Source organism: Leuciscus leuciscus, assembly GCF_965113295.1.
Source record: "Leuciscus leuciscus genome assembly, chromosome: 14".
NCBI lineage: Eukaryota > Metazoa > Chordata > Actinopteri > Cypriniformes > Leuciscidae > Leuciscus > Leuciscus leuciscus.
This window is the reverse complement of record NC_138738.1, coordinates 32,467,397-32,487,932: the sequence shown is the minus strand read 5'-3', so window position 1 is coordinate 32,487,932 and position 20,536 is coordinate 32,467,397. Positions and strand designations below refer to the sequence as shown.

At 38.5% G+C, this 20,536-nt stretch overlaps 1 protein-coding gene across 7 annotated transcripts in view; it reads left to right on the top strand.

Annotated features, from left to right (window-relative positions):
- The first annotated feature begins 39 nt into the window (after positions 1-39).
- The window catches only part of abi2b (abl-interactor 2b), a 25,703-nt gene continuing 5,206 nt past the window's right edge, over positions 40-20,536 (top strand). The window contains exons 1-11 of one of the 7 annotated variants that reach the window (XM_082190074.1): positions 40-322; positions 4,740-4,907; positions 5,316-5,492; positions 6,876-6,893; positions 7,006-7,103; positions 10,140-10,286; positions 13,740-13,861; positions 15,044-15,283; positions 16,385-16,573; positions 16,856-16,942; positions 20,103-20,294. In XM_082190074.1, coding sequence (XP_082046200.1) covers positions 206-322; positions 4,740-4,907; positions 5,316-5,492; positions 6,876-6,893; positions 7,006-7,103; positions 10,140-10,286; positions 13,740-13,861; positions 15,044-15,283; positions 16,385-16,573; positions 16,856-16,942; positions 20,103-20,294 — 1,555 coding nt within the window. In that variant the 5' untranslated portion in view covers positions 40-205. The remainder of the gene's footprint in view (positions 323-4,739; positions 4,908-5,315; positions 5,493-6,875; positions 6,894-7,005; positions 7,104-10,139; positions 10,287-13,739; positions 13,862-15,043; positions 15,284-16,384; positions 16,574-16,855; positions 16,943-20,102; positions 20,295-20,536) is intronic. The other 6 variants (XM_082190068.1, XM_082190069.1, XM_082190072.1 and 3 more) reach the window with 6 other exon arrangements.

Sequence of the window (20,536 nt, the reverse complement as noted above, 5' to 3'; positions counted from 1 at the left end):
AAATACACCAAAAATACAGAAAAGAGTGACGAATAGAAAGAAACGTATAGGGGAGGAGGAAAGAGAATGTGTGAATGTGAAAGAGAGAGAGAGAGAGAGAGAGAGAGAGGGTAATGTGATGGTGTTTTCCTCCTGCATGTCTCAGTGAGGGAGAGGGAGTGTGATGGTGGTGTTTTCCTCCTGCATGCATCAGTAAGATGTGAAGATGGCGGAGCTGCAGATGCTGTTGGAAGAGGAGATTCCTGCTGGTCGAGGAGCTCTGCTGGACAGCTACGCCAACCTAGAGAGAGTCGCCGAGTACTGCGAGAGCAACTACATACAGGTGACATTACAAAACCCTGAAAAATATTCAAAAACACCGGAGAAATGACACGAGAGATGAATGATCCTACTGCTTGTGTTGTCGAGTGATAATGCAGTCGAGTGGACTGAAATCACCACATTACAACTGCTTTGTAATTCGTTATGGTTTATAATACAATAATTCAACACACAACACACTTTATGGGCGATTTATTGCCCATTTCAGTGTTTTAGTACAGATATGGGGCCTCAAACGCTGAGCTAGGCTAACGCGCTAGCAGAAGCGAAACCAATGTGTAAACCTCAAATTTATCACATCCAAAGACAGTTTGTTTCCCCTCTTTTTACATGTACTATTAGTTTATCATGTTTAAATGCTTCATTTAAACAGAGTGTTGTGATTAAAAGTGGTGTATTAACGAGTTATACTTTTGTGGAAACCTTAATCAAAGCAGCGCAGTGTTATTGAAGTTAGCTCGGCTGCTAAATGCCGAGGGCTTATGGCCAGTGTTTTTATTTGATAAATGTACAATTAAGTATAGTTATCTATTAATATTAAGAGTTTTTCTATATATTTTATTAATATTAGGGTGTTGTTTAAGTTAGGTTGTAGTCCAAAGGGGGGATATGTGTTTATGACAAGTAAGTACTAGTTTTCGAAATCGCGAAAATATACTATGGTCCAATTGTGGGATCTAAGTTACTTTATTTCTGTGAGTTTTTAAATCTGTTTAGGCTGCTCTTTGACAACAAATACCGTTTGTTTGTTGGTTATGTTGGTCTATCCATGGTAATGCAGTGCTTGCTTACTCTATTACACTATTACCATAGTTAAACTAGCCTATAGCTTCTATCCAAGAACTATGGTAAATACAGTTTTTCCTCGCATGAGTTTGATGATTCACTCTGGAAACTGTGAAGTGCTTCTGGAACAAAAATGAATGACTAAATTCATGTTATTTTCAGCATTCCTGGGGGAACCACAGAAGTGGGTGTGTAAGGATATGCACTTCTCTGTTTAGAGAGCATCAGAAATCAAACTCTTGACATTTATTGCTCCAAAAATACAGTGCATGTCACATGGACCCTGGCAGATCAGTGACTGAATGTCACTGGATATGAGTTTGTTCTCTGAGGATGCTGATTCAAGTACTTTTGAGTCGTGATGCATTCTTTATAAATATTGCATACTTGCTGCTGGCCTGTCAATGCGCAAAACCATATGGTTATAGTTTAAGAGTGAAAGCTGATGGTTGTAAAGATGTTAAATCGTTTTTTCTTTGTGATTTGACCCGGGGGATCTCAGTTCATATTGTATCTGATTCAGACCCATAGGAATCGTGCAGAGCACATAGTGTTGATGCTCTCAGAGCCTGAATGCATTTTGTGAAGAAATTCTGCTGGTTGTGATAAATCATTGTATTCCTCTCATTTCATAGCGTTGTCACAGCAGGCTCAGAAATACCATAAATAGCTTAAAGTGACCGAGCTTAGATTTCTTTCCATAACAGCGTGAAGCTCGGGTTGATATGAGTCTTGCTTGCATGTGGTCTGTGGTCTGGTTTCAGTTTAGTTTAGTAAGTAACCCAATATTTCCCTCATCCTCAATGCATGCATATTGCATAAAGCTATGTTAGCAAGGTTATTCAGAGAGGTTCTTATTATTGACATGATGGTTGTTTTTGCCACAAATAATGAGCATGTTTGTTGTTGGAAAAGCCAGATTAATTGTTGCATTATTTGCACAGGTGTCATAGAAGAACCTTTTTTTTTGTGTGCATCTGATAGTAAAGTCAGCGAGTTCTCTGGATTTCTGGTGTTTTATTGAACAAAACAGAGATCTGATGTTTTTCCTCAAAGCGTAGATGACCAAAGAAGGTTTTTATCTCGAGCTGACAGACCAATGACTGTTCTCCCATAGTTTATCTCCTCATTATCGTCTCATTAAAACCCTTTATGATTGTCATTCTTCAGTGCAACATCAAATGTCCATTCAATGAAAATGGAGAGCATAAATGCAAGATAAAAGTAGTCCAAACAATTCCTGCACAATTCTTCAGAAGTGTGAAAAACAAACCAAAATTCTCTGAAAATCTGAGCTGGAGCTCAGAAATCTTTAATTTGTTTTCAGTTTAAAAAAATGTACCTTTCATGCCAAATATGATATTATTATTGACGCCAAAGCAACATTGGTTCTTGCATTTGTCGCGTTGTAATAAAGCTGTTGTTTGACTTTCGAAGAGGTGCACAAGTCTTATAGAATACATTTATGATGTTCCTTTCATCCTCAGTTGCTGTATAGAAAAGAGCCACTCAGACATTCTGCTTAACATCTCCTCTTGTTTTTCACAGAAGACAGAAAATAATACAGGGTGAACTATTCCTGAAATGGCTACTCGTCTGTTCAAGCACAGTTTGTTAACTCAGCCAGCTGATCTTTTGTTGAATTACTATGTTAGTTGGTTTTGAAGTGATCATTGAAGCAGTTTCATTTGCTGTGAATGCTATCGAGCGTGTTTCTCACACACTACCCTCCTCCCCCACTATCCTCACTCACCGTACCGTTCATCAGTGGGCCTTCCCATATATTTGACAGCATCACCATGGTTACGCCGGAAGGGAATGAATGATGGCTGTGTGGGCAGCCAATGAGGCAGTGATCCGAGACGAGTTTTTTTTCATGGTAGTGCTTTGCTCTGATTGGTTGCTTCAGTGTCTGTTTAAATTAGTTTGTTCGTATATGGGAAATGACTCATGAAGGGGAGTAGGGTTGTGCCATATTAACAATATCCCAATATTTTGGGGGATTTTGTTTACAACTGTAATTTGACAGTATTTTATAAATATAGTATTTATATTATGTGTTTTTGTGCTGATACCATGACTGAACCCAAAGCTTTTCATATTCTGCGCGGTGGTTGGTTCACCGCATTGACAGAAATTGATCACATTTTTTCACTAAATTGATTTCCATTTTTACCTTTGTGTGTTTCTAACCTAATTGTATGATTCATCATTCATATCAAATTCTTACATTTCATAAATAAATATTATTGTTTTCTATGTTTATTAAAATATGAAATAAAAAAGTTAATTGATACTTTAAATATGGGGCCGTTCAAATAGAATGTTTTTGCATGCCAATGTGCTGTTTTTGTGTAAACGTACTAGACGGCCATGTTTGACCATTCCGCTCACGTGTTGCTTCTTTTGCAGTGCCACTCATATGGCATGATGTACAACATAAACGTAACATTACAACTTGTATCTGTACATTACAACAGGATGCAAATGCAAGTGAACTTGAAGTAGGCTACACGTTAGCCTGAAAGTGTTATTCCCGTTGTGAATGCCCTCTTCAACTCGCTGAAACAAGGGCAACTAAAGCACAAAGATTTAATTCTATAGTGTTCTCATTGTAATGTTATGTAAATGGCAGATTGGCGCTGCACATCTTGGACTTAACTGTATTTTCATCTACTTCATCAGGTGATTACAGACATCCCTGCGCGTTTTAGAAGCCATTACGAGAAACGTTTTTAATTAAAACATAGGCTTACTGTTGAAAAAATATGACAAGAAAAAAGAACATTGCTGGATTACTAATAATATCCTACATTTTTCTGAAAAAGAAACATCTAAAAGGAATATGACAGTCTCAAATAACCCAATTAAAGTCAATAATGTCGGGCATTGCCGTTTAAGTGAGTGAACACCGGTAAACTGAAGTGCTTCGCTGGCTAATTAATTATTAACTCCATCAAATGCGTCCTATGTGAAATTATTCATATGCATACAACATAAAAGTAATATTACAACTTAAATATGCACAAAAGGACGTAAATGACACGTGAACTTGACTTTGCTTGTCTCAGTCTTGCGTAGCTAGACCTTTAGACTGACTGCAGAAGGTCTGGACTCCATCGCAGCTTTCAAGAACCGCCCAAGAGGACGTCTGAGTGACATGTAAAGTAACCAATCACAGTTCGTTTTGTTCTGCACCATGTTTAGGGGCGTGAAAATGGAAAGTTGATGTCCATATGATAACAGACCGGCATGCATCTAATAAATTATGCATTCAATGTTGTGCAAGTTTATTGTAACAATGGAGCCGTTAACTTCACATATTTTTGAAAATCCAGCATTTAGTTGATACTGATAAGCACTCATTGTCACAGTTGTAAACACAATGGCTTTCTTCTTCCATGAGGGGGTTTGGCATGACGACATTTATTCAACCAATCAGATGATGACTTCAAAACGCCTGAAGTGCTTCCCATTTTGTGTGCCATATGCATCAGACGTTCACCCCTAAAGGGGAGTGAAAACGAGGGAGTAGAAATTAGGCCATGTGGCAATATCATGTTCTCTTTCTCCTCTATCCATCCTTCTGTGCTCAGATTAACTCCCTCTCTCCTTCTTTTCTCTCCATCTAGTCTCCAGATAAGCACAGAGCTTTAGAAGAAACCAAAAGCTACACCACTCAGTCTTTGGCCAGTGTAGCGTATCTGATCAACACTCTTGCCAACAATGTGCTCCAGATGCTGGATATACAGGCGTCCCAGCTACGCCGCATGGAGTCGTCCATCAACCACATTTCACAGGTAATTCTTACTGCTATAGAAACATCTAGGATTGTGGGTATATTGCACTTTGTGAGATGAACAGAGTTGTACATAGGAGTTTTGTTTCTACATTCAGTTAATTTTTTAAGGAAAGCATCACTCTTAATATTGCTCATGCTTAAAGTAAGTGGTTTATTAAAATCAAAAAGCCTAAATATTAAACTTTGGCACATAGCAGTACTTTTATATTAATTTAAATTAGATTTTATATTTTATGGTCTGTTGACTTTGGAAATCTCTTCAACAGACTGCTTGTCATTCATTTTTTAGTTTTTTTGCTATTTTTGATTTAAACATGATTTTGATTTCATACAAAAACCTGTAATTTGTTTTGTTACTATGTACATTACTGTATATGTCAAATCACACAACAACGTTCCCCCGCAGACGGTGGACATCCATAAAGAGAAGGTGGCCAGGCGAGAGATTGGCATCCTCACTACAAACAAGAACACTTCCCGCACGCACAAGATCATCGCACCAGCCAATCCCGAGAGGCCTGTACGCTACATCCGCAAACCCATTGACTACAGTTTGCTGGATGACGTAGGCCACGGCGTAAAGGTAGGGATGAAGCCAAACTCTGTATGTCTGCATTTGTAAGAGCGCTGACTAGGGTGAAATTTGTATTAAATTAAATATGATTAAACCTGAATATATTTTTCGGGTGGTGGCTATAGAAATATGATAGAAATTTTGGGGCACATAAAAGGAGTAATCTGTTGAAAATGAAATAAATAAGTCCTGATATTATCTGCTTAAAATATGGGGAAATTCAAAGCTGTAATTTTAAAGGTATAATTTTATCTTTTACATTTAAAGTAATTAAGTAAAAAAAAAAAAAAAAAAGTAAGTTGTATATGTGATAAATGTGTGTTTTCTTTTACATCCCCGTTATTGGATACTTTGGCTTGTGGTATAAATTAATCATGGCTGACTGCAAAAAGCTTGATTCTACATCTTCATGCTGTTTGGTGGCAGTATACATTCAAAACAACTGCTATGTCAGCCTGGACTACATAAACAAAAATACATTTAAAGGTGCTGTAGGACATCTGGGAAAATGCTAGCTTTAGCCTGATAGCAAGCGTAAAAGCGTACGTCCCACCCTCCCTGCAAATCGCCGTCCAAAGCCACGCCTCCAGAAAGCATGAACGTGCACAGCCTAGAAGACCGGAGACAACGTTACTGCAATACCAATATCATGTGTCATTTACCGGTGAGACAACGTTATTAGTACAGTTAGTAACACTACAATACCAAACGTAAACAAATTCTTAAAAACAGAATTAGATGCAGCAAGTTTTTTTGCAGCAAAACTTGTCAGTGTGTTATAATATTTCTTGCATGACAGGGTTCCCACGATGAGAGTCTGCTTGGCTCCAAAGATGATATATAGATCGTAGACCCTTTGCCAGTGCCACTTGTTGTCGGTTCAGAAGGAAAGTGGTTGTTGCTGCTTGCCATTCTCGCTCTGTCTTCACAGCGTACGTGAACATGCGGATTAATTATTATGTCTGCGTGAACCGCCTGCGCAGTGGCATGCAAACACACGTTGACTGACAGGGAACACATGCTATAGGACCATTCGGACCGAACGCAACGATTGAACAAACATTTTATGGTCCTACACCTTCCACAGATGACATATTTATAAAAATACATTTAGACCGCTTAGAGTGATTGCTATCAGGATATGAGGAGACTTTCAACCAGCATAACAAAAAAGAATTCTGCAGAGAATCACCTACGGCACCTTTAAGTTACCATTCAAAAACATATTGGCATATTGTGCATCCTTATTAATTTGAATGTATTTTCTCTCTGCGGTGCTTAACAAGCTGCTCTGTGCAAACGCATGTGTGTGAGTTTTTCTTTACTCTTTACACTAACAGTTTGTATCTTTTTTCTCCTCACCTCTCTTAATGCCTTCATTTCTGAATGTAGTGGTTACTAAGGTTTAAGGTAAGGATTCAGTCGGGTTTTGGTTGATGTGTGTGTTGTGTATGTGGTATAATGTCCGTTTCTATATATTTGTTCCCATTCAGATTAATAATATTTGACACTTGCCCCACAGGTCAACGCTCAGAATATGAAAGCAGGTACAACTCCACGCACAGCTGCCCCGACTCAGAAACCACCCAGCCCTCCTGGCCCAGGCAAAGGAACACTGGGGTAAGTTAGATAGAGGACCTGCTTTTTTCATGACATATATCAAATTAAAGTAGTAATTTGTATTGTTGTAAAACACCGGTAACATAAGATATTTATGAGATATTTTACCCAGACATACATTTCATAGTTGTTTACAGATGTAGAACAGAAATATTCTGTCAAATTGCCTTCTGGAATGGAGATGAAATTTGCTGCGGTTCATTAATATAAAAAAGGAGCTTCTGTTTGTCAAACTGTTTTTCTGTAAAAGTTTGTGTGGTCTTGATTTTTATAGAAAGAACAGAGGCAGTCCTTAAAGGGGGATCACATTTCCCTTGATCTTTCCTAGATTTAAAGAGCTCATTGTACTATGAAAACAGTCTGAAACTTTCAGAACTCAAAACTTGGGCTCCGGTCCACAAAACTCATTTGTTGAAAATAACATTGTGTCCTAACCAGTCACAATTTATATATCACTACTGAACATTTAGATGTCAATAATGCCAATTTGGTAAGGTAATATAAGTACAATAGGCACTATTATTTCGAAACACCTGTAGAACTAATAATTAGAGTAAATTGTGGGAAGGTCCTACATTTTTTGGGCTGTTATATTAAAGGTGCCACTCAGTCATTTTTTTCCTCATTAAAGTTTTACACAAAAAAATTTTAACAAAATAAATAGCCCTATCAGTGGCTTAATCCAGTCATTGGTGTCACCTAATTGGACCAGTTTAAATGCTTTTCTCTTTATCTTGCTAACTCCCCTTTCTCTCACAGAATAATTTATTTGTGAGTAACTGAATAGCACAGATAACTGAAAATGTTTCTTGTGCTGCGTAATTCTGCATCCGTGCTGCTGGAAGTTGACATTGAAAGTCATTGGAACAATCTGAGTAAAATTACATCTGAGTGTACATCTTTAATAAGGTCTCTGAGCATTTTAAGTCTGATCTGAATTGTTTTTGCATCGTATTTCAGTGTAAAAAACTTGGATTATATGTGGACATGTAGGACAAAAATAATATGATAATGTATATGATATGACCCCTTTAAATGATGAGATTCTGTTGTGCACATGTGTTGATATGGTGTTTGAAAAGGAAATTCTCTTTCTCTCCATCTCTTATCTAATCTTGATCCCTGACAGCCAGGCTCACAAACGTCTACGACTCTGTGTGTTGTAGTTAACGGTTTTGGCTTGTTCTCTGTTCAGGGACTGACACACTAATTTGTTCTGGATCATTGTGCCTTTTTCTGCCGCTGCAGGTCACTGTGGAGAACAAAATGTCATGTTGTGTTTGTGATCTGTTATTTTTATTTCATGTCATTGAGTTTTTACAGCTGATGTTTGTTACTGTTAAACCTCAACTGTGTTCTTCCCGCTCATGCCCATGTCCACGGCCCCTAACCCCTCACTGTCACCATGGCAACACAACGACCAACCACAAGCAATTCAGACAATCTTAATACACCACAACAGGCTCCTTTAAATATCTACTCGGCCGTTACATAATAGTTTCCTGCTAGGGATGGGCAGTATGACGATATATAATATGCAACTGTATGAATGTATCACCGTTAGAGTTTCCTCATACCGTGAAGAAACATACATTATTGTGAACATGCAGAGTGGGACGTATCCCAAACAAGAAGAGGAAGAACCCATTATTGTTTAAAAAAACATTTCTATGGATTTTTCGGGGACGCACCTAAAATGTTCATGTTTTCGTCCATCAAAATACTGCGTTCTATTCATGTCGTGCTCCTTTGTCAATGTGAACTCAGTTTCTTCAGCTATCCAAAAATGTGTTGCCTCCTTTACCGCTATTTTTGCACATCTGCGCATGACAGTGTCATCCCTGTACGTCATAAGCATGTGCACACTTTAGTCGGAGTGGAATAGTTGTGATTAAAGGGTTTACATGCCTGTTTATCGTGACCCAGAAATTGGCATACACCACGTTTTACTGCAATTATGGTTAATACGATTATGAGCTTAATTGCATCAGTTTGATTGAAATATTGTTTACATGGTTTAATCGCAGTATTGCCTGAATCTCATTATAATCGCATTATGAGGTTACATGTAAACGTAGTCATTTATTAGTAGAATTAACCAATAACCTAAAAGTGTAAAAAGTATTGGTCAAACCAATTTTAAGTCTACTTCTAATAAAGTAATCTTTCATTTGTAAAGTGTTTAATTCCCCAAAATTGTCTATAGGCAAGGCATTTTCAGGTGACTATTTATAAATTCAAGCAAAAATAACTTTAGTGTCTTATATTCCATTAAAATATTCATATTATTTGTAGATTTGGAAATAAAATGACTCATACCTTGATCTATTTTGGTCATGCTGCCCACTAGAGTTGTCAAAAAGTACCGATTTCGGTACCAAGTCAGTTCTGAAATTTTAAAATTGTGACGCTTTGAGCGCTGTTGAGCGGAAACGTAAACACCTCTGATTGGCCATTGTGTTCACAAGGTCATTGGATATGTCTGTGATTGGTTACAATGATTAACGCACGGGAGCGTTTGAGAGCAAACGCAAGTGTTTGAAAGTGTTTTAAAAAACGAGAGCGTTTGAAAGCACAAGCAGGCGTCTATCAGCGGACCGGACTGCTGATAGACGTCTGCTTTCAAACACTCCCGTCTCTATCTGAGTAAGTGCTCGGTGAAGAGCGTCATTGATGTATATTTACAACATATTTTTGAAGCATTGTAGCCAATCACAGACATATCCGATGTGAGCGTGAGCACAATGGGCAATCAGAGATGCTCAAAGCATCACATTTTTTTAAAGTTTCAGTACCGACTTGGTACCGAACTCTACTGCCCACCCTAGTTACTCCTGAGATCTACAAATAACTATAAATTAGACATGACTCATGAGGTTTGCTCTACGCTACTGTTGTAATATTCTAAATGGATTTTTACTCTTCAAGATGTGATACAATATCTCCCAGTATGTAATTATTGGGGTCTGTCATCAATGATGTTTGACTCCACCCCTTAGAGGATATTAAAATATTTTAACCCCGCCCCCCTGGCAGGCGGCACTCCCCTTACCGGACGCTCGAGCCTGTGCGTCCACCCGTCGTCCCTAACGACTATGTGCAGAGTCCAACACGCAACACCGCACCACCCCTGCAGAGCCCGGCTAGAACTGCATCTGTTAATCAGAGGACCCGCACGTACAGGTACTCGCACACACACACGCGCACACACACACACAGCATTATCCCCTAGACGGGCTTAAAAAACAAACTTTGAAAAGCAAAAAAGGTCCCTCACCCTTTTCTTCCGCATCCTCTTCCTTTCTTGTCAGTCTTTCCTGTCGCTGTTGTTCTGTTTTTAAGCTGTCTTTGTTTGGTGTCTGTCGTCTGGCAGTGTGACTCTCGGCCAAAGTAACAGTCACTCACTAACTTTCTCTTTTCTTCTCCTTTGCTTTCTCTCTCTCATACTTGGATCTTTTTTTGGGTTCAAACAGCCATAGCCTACTTAAAGAAGAGCTCTTTCCTGCTCTTTCACTCACCGTCTTTTTCTATTTCAGTCTTTCTTACCCGTATCGCTTCATCTCTTTGCTGTTTGCATCCTCAGCGCTCTGATTTTGAGAATCTCAGGGGACAAACAGAGAGCACATAATCACATTCTTACAGAACGCTTCCTCCTCTTCCTCTTCTCAGATTTTCACCCACAATTCCTCAATTCATGGCCTCAATTCAAGTTTTTTTTTTTTTTTGGAAATTAACGCTTTTCTTCCACAAGAATGCATCAAATTGATCAAAAGTAACAGTAAAGACATTAAAAAAGTTAAGAGAGATTTCTATTTCAAATAAATGCTGTTCTTTTGAACTTTCTATTCAGCAAATAATCCTGAAAAAAAGGGAACACCGTTTCCACAAAATATATTAAGCAGCACAACTGATTTCAACGTTGATAATAATAAGAAATGTTGGTTAATCACCAAATCAGCATATTAGAATGATGATGCTGAAAATTCAGCTTAAAATATTAAAATATATTACAACAGAATACAGTTATTTTCAATTGGAATATTTCACAATATTACTGTTTAACTGTATTTTTGATCAAATAAAAAAGCATTTTAAAAACATTAAAAGAAACTAAACTACCCTAAACTTTTGAATGGTAGTATATACAGTCATGTGAAAAAGAAAGGACACCCTATTGAATTCTATGGTTTTATTTATAAGGACATAATAAAAAGTAATCTGGTCCTTGGTAGGTCTTAAAATTAGGTAAATACAATCTCAGATTAACAACAACACATGACATATTACAGTGTCATTAACTAAATAAGACACCCTTACTGCTTCCATGTGAATTAAGAGGGTAAGTAGCAGTCAGGCACTGCTAATCAAATGTCTTTGATTAATTGATCATCAGCAAGTGTCATCACCTCTATAAAAGCAGAAGTTTTGGCAGTTCGCTGTTCTGGAGCATTCAGGTGTGTGTTAACGCAATGACAATGATCTTAGAGGAGCAATTTTTGCTGCCATCAATCTGAGAAGGGTTATACGGCCATTTCCAAACAAAAAGTCCATGTACAGTGAGGAAAATTATTCACAAGTGGAACACATTCAAGACAGTTGGCAATCTCCCCAGGAGTGGACGTCCCAGCAAATTCACCCCAAGGTCAGATCATGCACTGCTCAGAGAAATTTCAGAAAACCCAAGAGCTACATCTCAGACATGGCATCGGTTAACATGTTAAATGTTAAAGTTCATGGCAGTACAATTAGAAAAAGACAGGACAAGTATGGCATGTTTGGAAGGGTTGCCAGGAGAAAACTTCTCCTCTTTAATAAAAAGAACATTGCAGCACGGCATTGGTTTGCAAAGTTGCATCTGAACAAACCTCAAGACTTCTGAAACAATGTCCTTTGGACAGACGAGACCAAAATGGAGATGTTTGGCCATAATGCACAGCACCAAGTTAGGCGAAAACTAACAAAAACCTCATACCACCTGTCCATCATGCTGATGGAGTATTGCTGATTTTTGTCTTGTTTCGCAGACACAGGACCTGGGCACCTTGTAGTCATTGAGTCTATCATGAACTGTATACCAAAGTATTCTAGTCAAATCTGTGAGGTCATCTGTCCGACAGCTAAAGCTTGGCCGATATTGGTTAATGCAACAGGACAATGATCCCAAGCACACTAGCAAATCTACAACAGAATGGTTGAAAAAGAAAAGAATCAAGGTGTTGCAATGGCCCAGTCAAAGTCCAGACCTCAACCTGACTGAATTGTTGCGGCGGGACCTTAAGAGAGCAGTGCATAAACAAATACCCACAAACCTCAATGAACTCAAGCAACGTTATAAAGAAGAGCAGGTCAAAATTCCTCCAGAACGATGAGAGAGATTGATGCTGTCATACAGAAAACGATTCCTCCATCGCATTACTGCTAAAAGTGGCTCTACAAGCAATTGAATCATAGGGTGTACTTAGTTTGTCACCCATGGCTTTTCCATTTTGGCTTTATCTTTGTTAAATAAATAATGACACGGTATAATATGTCTGAGGTTGCATTTACCAGTGAACGACCAGATGATTTCTATGTTCTGATACATAAAACCATACAATTCTAATGGGCGTCCTTTCTTTTTCACATGACTATATAAATAACATTAATCAAAATTGGACTGAAATTGATCATCAAGGGAGAGTGATTTAAAAACACAGTAATTTCTATTTTGACTTGTGGTTAACAGAGCAAAATCATTTAAACGAAATCCCTCAAACATATTTAAAAACAGGGAATGCACAATATTACAAGGCTGTTGGTAAATTTAAACCTGATATAAGAAGGAAATACTTATGTTATGTGGCTATGTGGACATGAATGTCAGTTGATGCTGATTATCTGAATGGCCAAATATAGGGATTTTAATCTGCCTGGTCGATACATCAGTCTACCACTTGCTATTAACTGATAATATGACAATGTTTTAAAAGCCTGCCCAATGTTCTGCCAATATTTTGAACAGTCTGCCACTAGTAATAATTAGCTGATAATATGAAAATTGCCAAATATGGGACTGTTTTTCTTCCTGGCCATTTCGTAATCTAAAAAAAGGCCAAATATCGACCAGGCTGGTTCAATTTTTTACTTAAAGTTATCAGGCTGTAATCTGAAAATAGCCTAAATATTGATTGATTAATTGGTCTGGTCAATGAAATTTTTATGATTTTGTGAAATGTACTATATACTATATATTTCATGTGGATTTTTTGGTAAGGGCAGAATGAAATATGCAAGACCTGAGTGTGGGGCTGTTTTAAGAAATATTTATGTTTGTTTATGTGTGCTGTTTCAAATCAACCTGAAGTTAACCTTAATTGCTTTCTTGCTCACTCCTTGTTGTGAATGATTCATCTGTGCAATTTATTGTGGCTGTACAGTTATTTAGCATTGTTTAAGCTAACTCTCATTCAGTCTGGCTGGCTCCATTCTGGTGTGAAACGGCCACTTTTGAAGATCTAATCAGTTCTTAATGAACTAATATCAAGTCCCACCCTACTCTTTATCCTGTTTCACTCTGAAAAACGTCAAGTTACGGAGCTAAAACAGTCAAATGGCAATTGACATTAACTAGCATGATGTGTGTTTTGTGTGTATCAGCAGTGGCAGCAGCGGTGGGAGTCATCCCAGCAGTCGCAGCAGCAGCAGAGAGAACAGTGGCAGCGGAAGTGTGGGCGTGCCCATCGCCGTGCCAACTCCTGCCCCGCCCACGGCCTTTCCCGGTGAGATTTCCACTCTTTGTGTAAGAGCCCCCGATATACTTCAAGTGAAATCGAAGAACGAACTGGTGTCATTCCGGACAAAACGAAGTTTGTTTCGGGAGAACTAGAACACTAGTGTAAATTGAAGCGGTAATTCTAATTGAAAGAAACACTGGCATTGTTTTTCATGTTTAACATTGTAAAGCTGCTTGCTTTAAAGCAGTCTCTTGTATAAAGTGCTATAAAAATAAACGTGATGTGACTTGATTGGAGTGCCGACATGTGCAAACTAGGGGTTGAACGACTTCAGATTTTTTTAAGTCGACATTTATGTGATTAAAGTCAAGTTGATGTCGACTAGTCGCTGATGACGTCATTATTAAACAAATAAGCCTGAACCTCGAGCTGACACTCGAACGCGGGCACAGCTATGGCATATGATGCAGCGCTGCCCACAAGGCTATTGCTCCAACATAACAGCTTATTTTTATCAGTTCTTTTGTCTTTGGATCGTTACATTTCTCACACATTTCTGCTCGTTCTAAATCAGATACTGATAAAGTAGCACAATAAAGATTACATTTATATGAATGCATTAGTGAGAGAGCGATTGCGTGCTTACAATGCAGCAGCACATTCATTTAGAACTGCAAATTTTGGTATAATCGAACGTATATTGTGAAGCACTCTTGGAGTACGCACTTATTTGTCATTTTACGGAGCGTGAAAAAGATTGTGCCCTCTATAGGCCATGATCAAGCTTAAAGCATCATGGTAGAGTAATCGACTAGTCTTTGAATCCCCTATTCAAACATATTCACATCCCTGTGATCAGATGCTTTCTTAACAGATTTTTTTTCACCACTGTCATTTTTGTTGTTTATTGTGTTATTGAGAGGAAAGTTGAACAAAAAAACTTTGCCGTGAGTATATCAAGGCCTTAAGTATTAGTAAATGAATCTGAGGACTGTCCAAGGTTCTGAAGGAAGTATCTTTGCTGCATTGAAAATGCTATTTCCTGTCCCACTGTTAGCAATGATAACTTCTCTTTCTGTTCACTACTTACCTCTTTTTTCACTTGCTGTTCCTATCCCTCCTCCCTGTGGCCTTGTTTCTCCTTTCGACCTTTCTTCCCTCTGTTCTGTCACTCTTGTTCTCTTCTCCCCTGGGCTTCCTGTCTCTGTGTGGCGTGCGGAGCTGCAGGTACAGCACCCACCCCTCCCAACCCTCCGAAACCCCCTCCAAGCGTTACTATCCCTGCCCCTCCCGTACCTCCGCCACCTCCCACCCCAGAGCCAGTGCCCCCCGCCCCTGCCCCTGCCCCCGCCCCCGCTCTGCCAGCAGAGGGCCCTCCTGAGATACCACCACCCCCACAGCTGCCCCCCAACCTTCCTGTTAGCACCAACACCAACCCTGCTGCTGCAACTAGCACCCCCGCTCAAGGTGAGTCCCCTCACCCCCCTCCTCAAGTCCATCGTTCATCTTTGAGTGACAACCTGCACGTGAACATACGTGATGTGTGATTCACCCAGCACTCATCCCTCCTCCACCTCACCCAGGTTTCACCTGCATGGGCTTGGTTTGTCTTGGCTCATTGTGCATCTGTGCTCCAGTTCTTGGCAGGATTACATTCCCAGTGACGTCTCCATCACATCATTTGGTCCATCTCTGCTTCCTGTTCATGCTTCTTAGGGACTGTTTGGGGACTATTTACTTTTAATGATGAGATGTTTCATACCAAATCAAAATGAGGAAGTTATGATGGGCCAACATTTTCACTTGGACAAAGGTTATATTGGCGGTTATATATATTGTTTTCTATAGCTCTGTTCAAGAACTAGTGAGCTAACTACCTAGACGGTATTTTAAGGCATGATTTTTAAAGAGCATATGTTGCCTTCAATCATACCTCTTTTTGACCAAAATCAGCATTACACAAGGCAGTATTGTATGTGTCATTCATGGAAAAGGGAATCCCAGAATGCATTGTGATAAGCTCAGTAAAAATGAATCCAAGACTAATGGTCAAGCAAGAGTATTGTATAGATAGGGATGCACCATATTTAACATGTTATTATTATAAAATACTATAGAATTTTAATACCAGCCATAACATGGAAATAAGCATCATATTGGCCAGATTTCTTTATATTTGTGCATCCTTTATCATTATAAATATACAAACATATATGTCATTAAATACTTAAAAGTATTGCTAAAAAGTGTTCAATCTGATTAAAATACACTCAGCTTCACTCAGTATTGGTGTGTATAATGTAAGGAATGTACAGTCAGCCTCAAAGCCGTTCATTATTTTGTGATTAATGAAGGCTGACTCTGTGCTATCACGCTTATTACACAGCTACTTGCCAATTAAATAAATAAAGCTAGTAAGGCGGCTGACTATGGTTTGATTAGAGCATGTCTTCAGTTCATTCCATATACCGTTGAATGTGCCATGGTCTACTTATTGTGTATTCCATACTGATTCAGAGATGTACGAACAGAATTAGTTTTATTATTTCTTATCTCTCTATCTCCCAGGCAACGGTCCTCACTTTTACAGTATGAACCGGCCAATGACGCGGCACCCCACGCCCTCTGTGGGAGGTTCCCTGCCCTATCGCCGGCCGTCATCAGTTACTGGACAGCCCAACAACATGCCTCAAAACACTAATCCAAACATGATCCAAAACCAGCTCAATGGAGGGCCACACTACAACCTAAACCAAGGTAGAGACCAGACATGCTCAAATGTCCTCATATAATGGTAGAAAATAATTACAATAATTACAGTAATTAGAATGCATGTCATTTAGACCAGTGGACTCTGTCTTACCGACTTGATCTGATTGTTCTCTCTCTTTTCTTTCATTTGCCATCTCATTTTCTTCTTTTTTCTTTTCAACTTCCTCTCTTGTCATTCCCTTTGTTTCACCCACATTTTTTCACACTTTCCCTTTCTTGCCTTTTTTCCCTTCTGTACCAAATTGTCCCTGTTGTTGGGGTGGGCAGCCCCTATGGCCCCTCCACCCCCCTCTATTCTCCAGATCACCCCCCAGCTGCCACTCATGGGCTTTGTGGCTCGGGTTCAGGAGACCAGTAAGTTATTGGTTTGGGAATTATTTTGTTGTGTTTGACTGGTTGTGCATGCTCTTTAAACATTTGCATGCTCATTTTAGACATTAGTGTTGTAAACCCCCTGCATGTCCTCACCAGCTGCGATGCAATTAGATTCCAGTGGCAAGCGACAAGGCTACAAAACTCACATATCAGCCAATCAGAAGAGTGTGTGGGCAATCTCGCTCTCAGAATGAAATGGATGAGTACATTATAAAATTAATAATAATTTATACATTTTAACATTATTCAATATCCCTCTGATGGTCCTCGGTCATTTGTGACCGAATAATTTTCTGTTTTGAATTTCTAAAAATCACAGCTTCATCGGAAGGTTATGATACTTGGTGACTTTTCTGGGATTAGGTATGTGAATACAAAAAAAAATTGAGGTCATGATCCGAGCATGCTAAGTGGTCGTAAAAAAAATAGTCACACTCGTGGTCTTCGGTCAAAAATGACCGACCCATAGGAAATGAATGGGAAATTTACAAAAACACAAAAATTCTCTGAATTTTTGTCTGTACAATCTACAAATCGGACACGATTCTAAAAAAAAGTACACCGTAGTAAAGGGGTGACACTCTACAACATCAAGAGTGCAAAAAATTCACACCCACCCACACACACACACATACAAACACACGTTTATACACATACACACCAATAAATTCAGATTACAAAAATCTGTTTTGAATTTTTAAAAATCACAGCTTCATCAGAATGTTACGAAACTTGGTGACTTTTCTGGCATTAGGTATGTGAACACACAAAAAAAATGAGTTCATGATCCGAGCATGCTAAGTGGTCGTAAAAAAATTTGTCACGATTTTGGTCTTCGGTCAAAAATGACCCCCATTGGAAATGAATGGGAAATTGACAAAAACACAAAAATTCTCTACAAATCAGCCACGATGCAGAAAAAAAGTGCTCAGCTATGAAGGGGTGAAGCTCTAAAACATCAAGAGTGAAAAACATAACATAATTAATAATTATAATTAATATATGTATATATAATTAATATAATAATTATTAAAATTATTAAAATAATAATTAATAAAATGTTATAAACCTTGGCAAAAAGTATTATTTGAGAATTTCTAAAAAAATACATTCAATCCACATCTTAAAAGTAAGTAATTTGGTCCAAAAACAACTAGAATTCACAAACATCTCCATTTAGAGCTATACAGGCATCTAGTGGTAAACCCATGCAATAACATGTTTTATTTAATTTTATGTTTAATAAATTGATTAATTTAATTTAATTTTTATTTTTTTCTGAAAGCCTAGTCTCTATTTTACCCGAAAATACTGCATAGAATTATTTTTTTTTTAAATACAAAAAACAAAAAAACAACATTATTTCCAATGGCAAAAAATGGACTATAAATATTGCATAAATATTAATAAGTTCAATCAAATTGTCTCAAAATTCTAAATTAAAAAGAATAAATATTATAGAACAAAAATAAATTGCATTGGTTTTTACTGGGATGGAGGAAGTTTCATTTTTAGGTGTCCGGTCATTTATGACCGGGAAGGCCCCCACTGTGACTGCTAAAGGAAGACCATCAGAGGGATATACATACTCTGTGACTTTGTCATGGAATACACTTGTTTGTTCACACAGAGTTCACAGTTTTAACTAGTGTTGTCACGATACTGGAGTTTCTAAATTTGATACGATACCTTGAAAAATATAGATATTCGATACCACTGGAAAAACTGCCATATAGATATTTTTATCATCTCATAATTTTTTTATAATTTGGGTACATCTGTTGCAATAGCTTACACAAGGAGGCTTTATTTGAAACTCTGAACTAAATTGACAAAAAAAATGCAAACGATAGCACAAATAAATACTATAGAATACAGAGACAGGTTGGTGTGAGTGCGAAACCTGCGGGAATGAGTAAAATTATGCTCAAAAATAAATAAAGTGACCCTAGTAGGCGCTGTATTGAGCTAATCCGACCTACTCCTTATCCCAATCCTAACCCTAACCCAACCCTCACTACAGCACCTACTATGGTTCATAAAATTCGGTGGGTCACGGAATTTGTCACTAGACCGGAACTCAGGCCCTGCAACTCTAACACTATTCAATCAAAACGAATGCGACGAGTGAGTGAGAGAAGACGGGTGCAGGGTTGCCTGGTTTGCGTAATGAAACCAGCCCAGTTGCTATTCAAAACCCACCCAATCACGGCCAAAACTAGCCCAACTAGGCAACACTGGAGAAAAGAGAACACGAGAAAGCTCAACTGGTATACCTTCTTGATTATTCTTTTTTTTCTCTCCAAGATCTGAGGTCAATTATCCATTGTCTCTTTCATTATGGCTATTAAAGTCACACATAGTGATATTCAAAATTAAATGAAACCCTTTTATATTCAGTACCTGAGGATATCATTGTCATTGGACATATACTTTGTATGTTCTTGTTCCCAGCCTTGAATGTTGCAGAAATAGAAACCGTTTAAAAATAGAGTCCCCTGTTGCAGGTCGCGGCTGGTTAGGACAAAAACTCTTGATTAATATGGAAAAGACACTTTTTAATATGTTGCATTGTCACGTCTGGTTAGGACACAGTGCTAGGCCCACGTACACACTGAAGTGACGAGGTGGCGCAGGTGACGAGACACTGTTTTGTTCAGCGTTTGCTGTTTAACAACAGCATGTGTTCTGCGTGTGAACCACTTCTTGGTTCATTTCAAGTCAGACATGACTGAAAGTAATGACTGTCTTTTTAAGTGATTCTATAAAACTAGAATGTAAGAGTCAGCCTGCTCATATTCATTTGATCTCATAACACTTAATTCAGACTGAAAGGGTTAAAATATATCATTTCTGAGATGTAGTGGTGTGGGAAAAACCTTATTTGCCTGCCCTTGTTTAGCTGCAGTGTGTACATGGCCTTTGTGAAGTTCCCTTTTTTTTTCTTATTACTGCTGTTTTGAGGTCAGTGTTATTCTTCCCTCCCTAAATGTAGTACTCCCTAATTTCCTTACTAACACATTTTCCTCCTTAACTTCCCGATCCAGCATGAGTCATTTGTCTCACATCAGCAAACAAAAGTTACCCAATTTCTTCAGAAATTTCTTTAAAAAACGATTTATTTGTTCCATCCCTTCAGTCTCAGACGCTCCTCCACCACCGCCCCCTGCAGAAGAGGTGGAGTTTGAGGAGGCAACCCCACCCCCGCCTCCTCCAGAGGACTATGAGGATGAGGAGGGTGATGACGAGGAAGAGTCAGCAGTGGTGGAGTACAGTGACCCTTACGCTGAAGAAGACCCGCCATGGGCCCCTCGCAGTTACCTGGAGAAAGGCATGTTCACAACGCACTTTAAACACTCATTTGGCCATTTCGGAAAGCTTTTTCTATGTAGATAATAGGACTAAGTCTAAGTAATAGGACTGTACTAGGTAACTAAGTACAGCTCCTATTGCTTTGAATGGAGAAAGATGGAAATCCTCCAACACCTGATTGCATTTCAATAATGTATATTTAATCGGCAATGAAATCGGACAAACATTATCACGTATGTTGCTTGTTTAGCTAAACTTGCG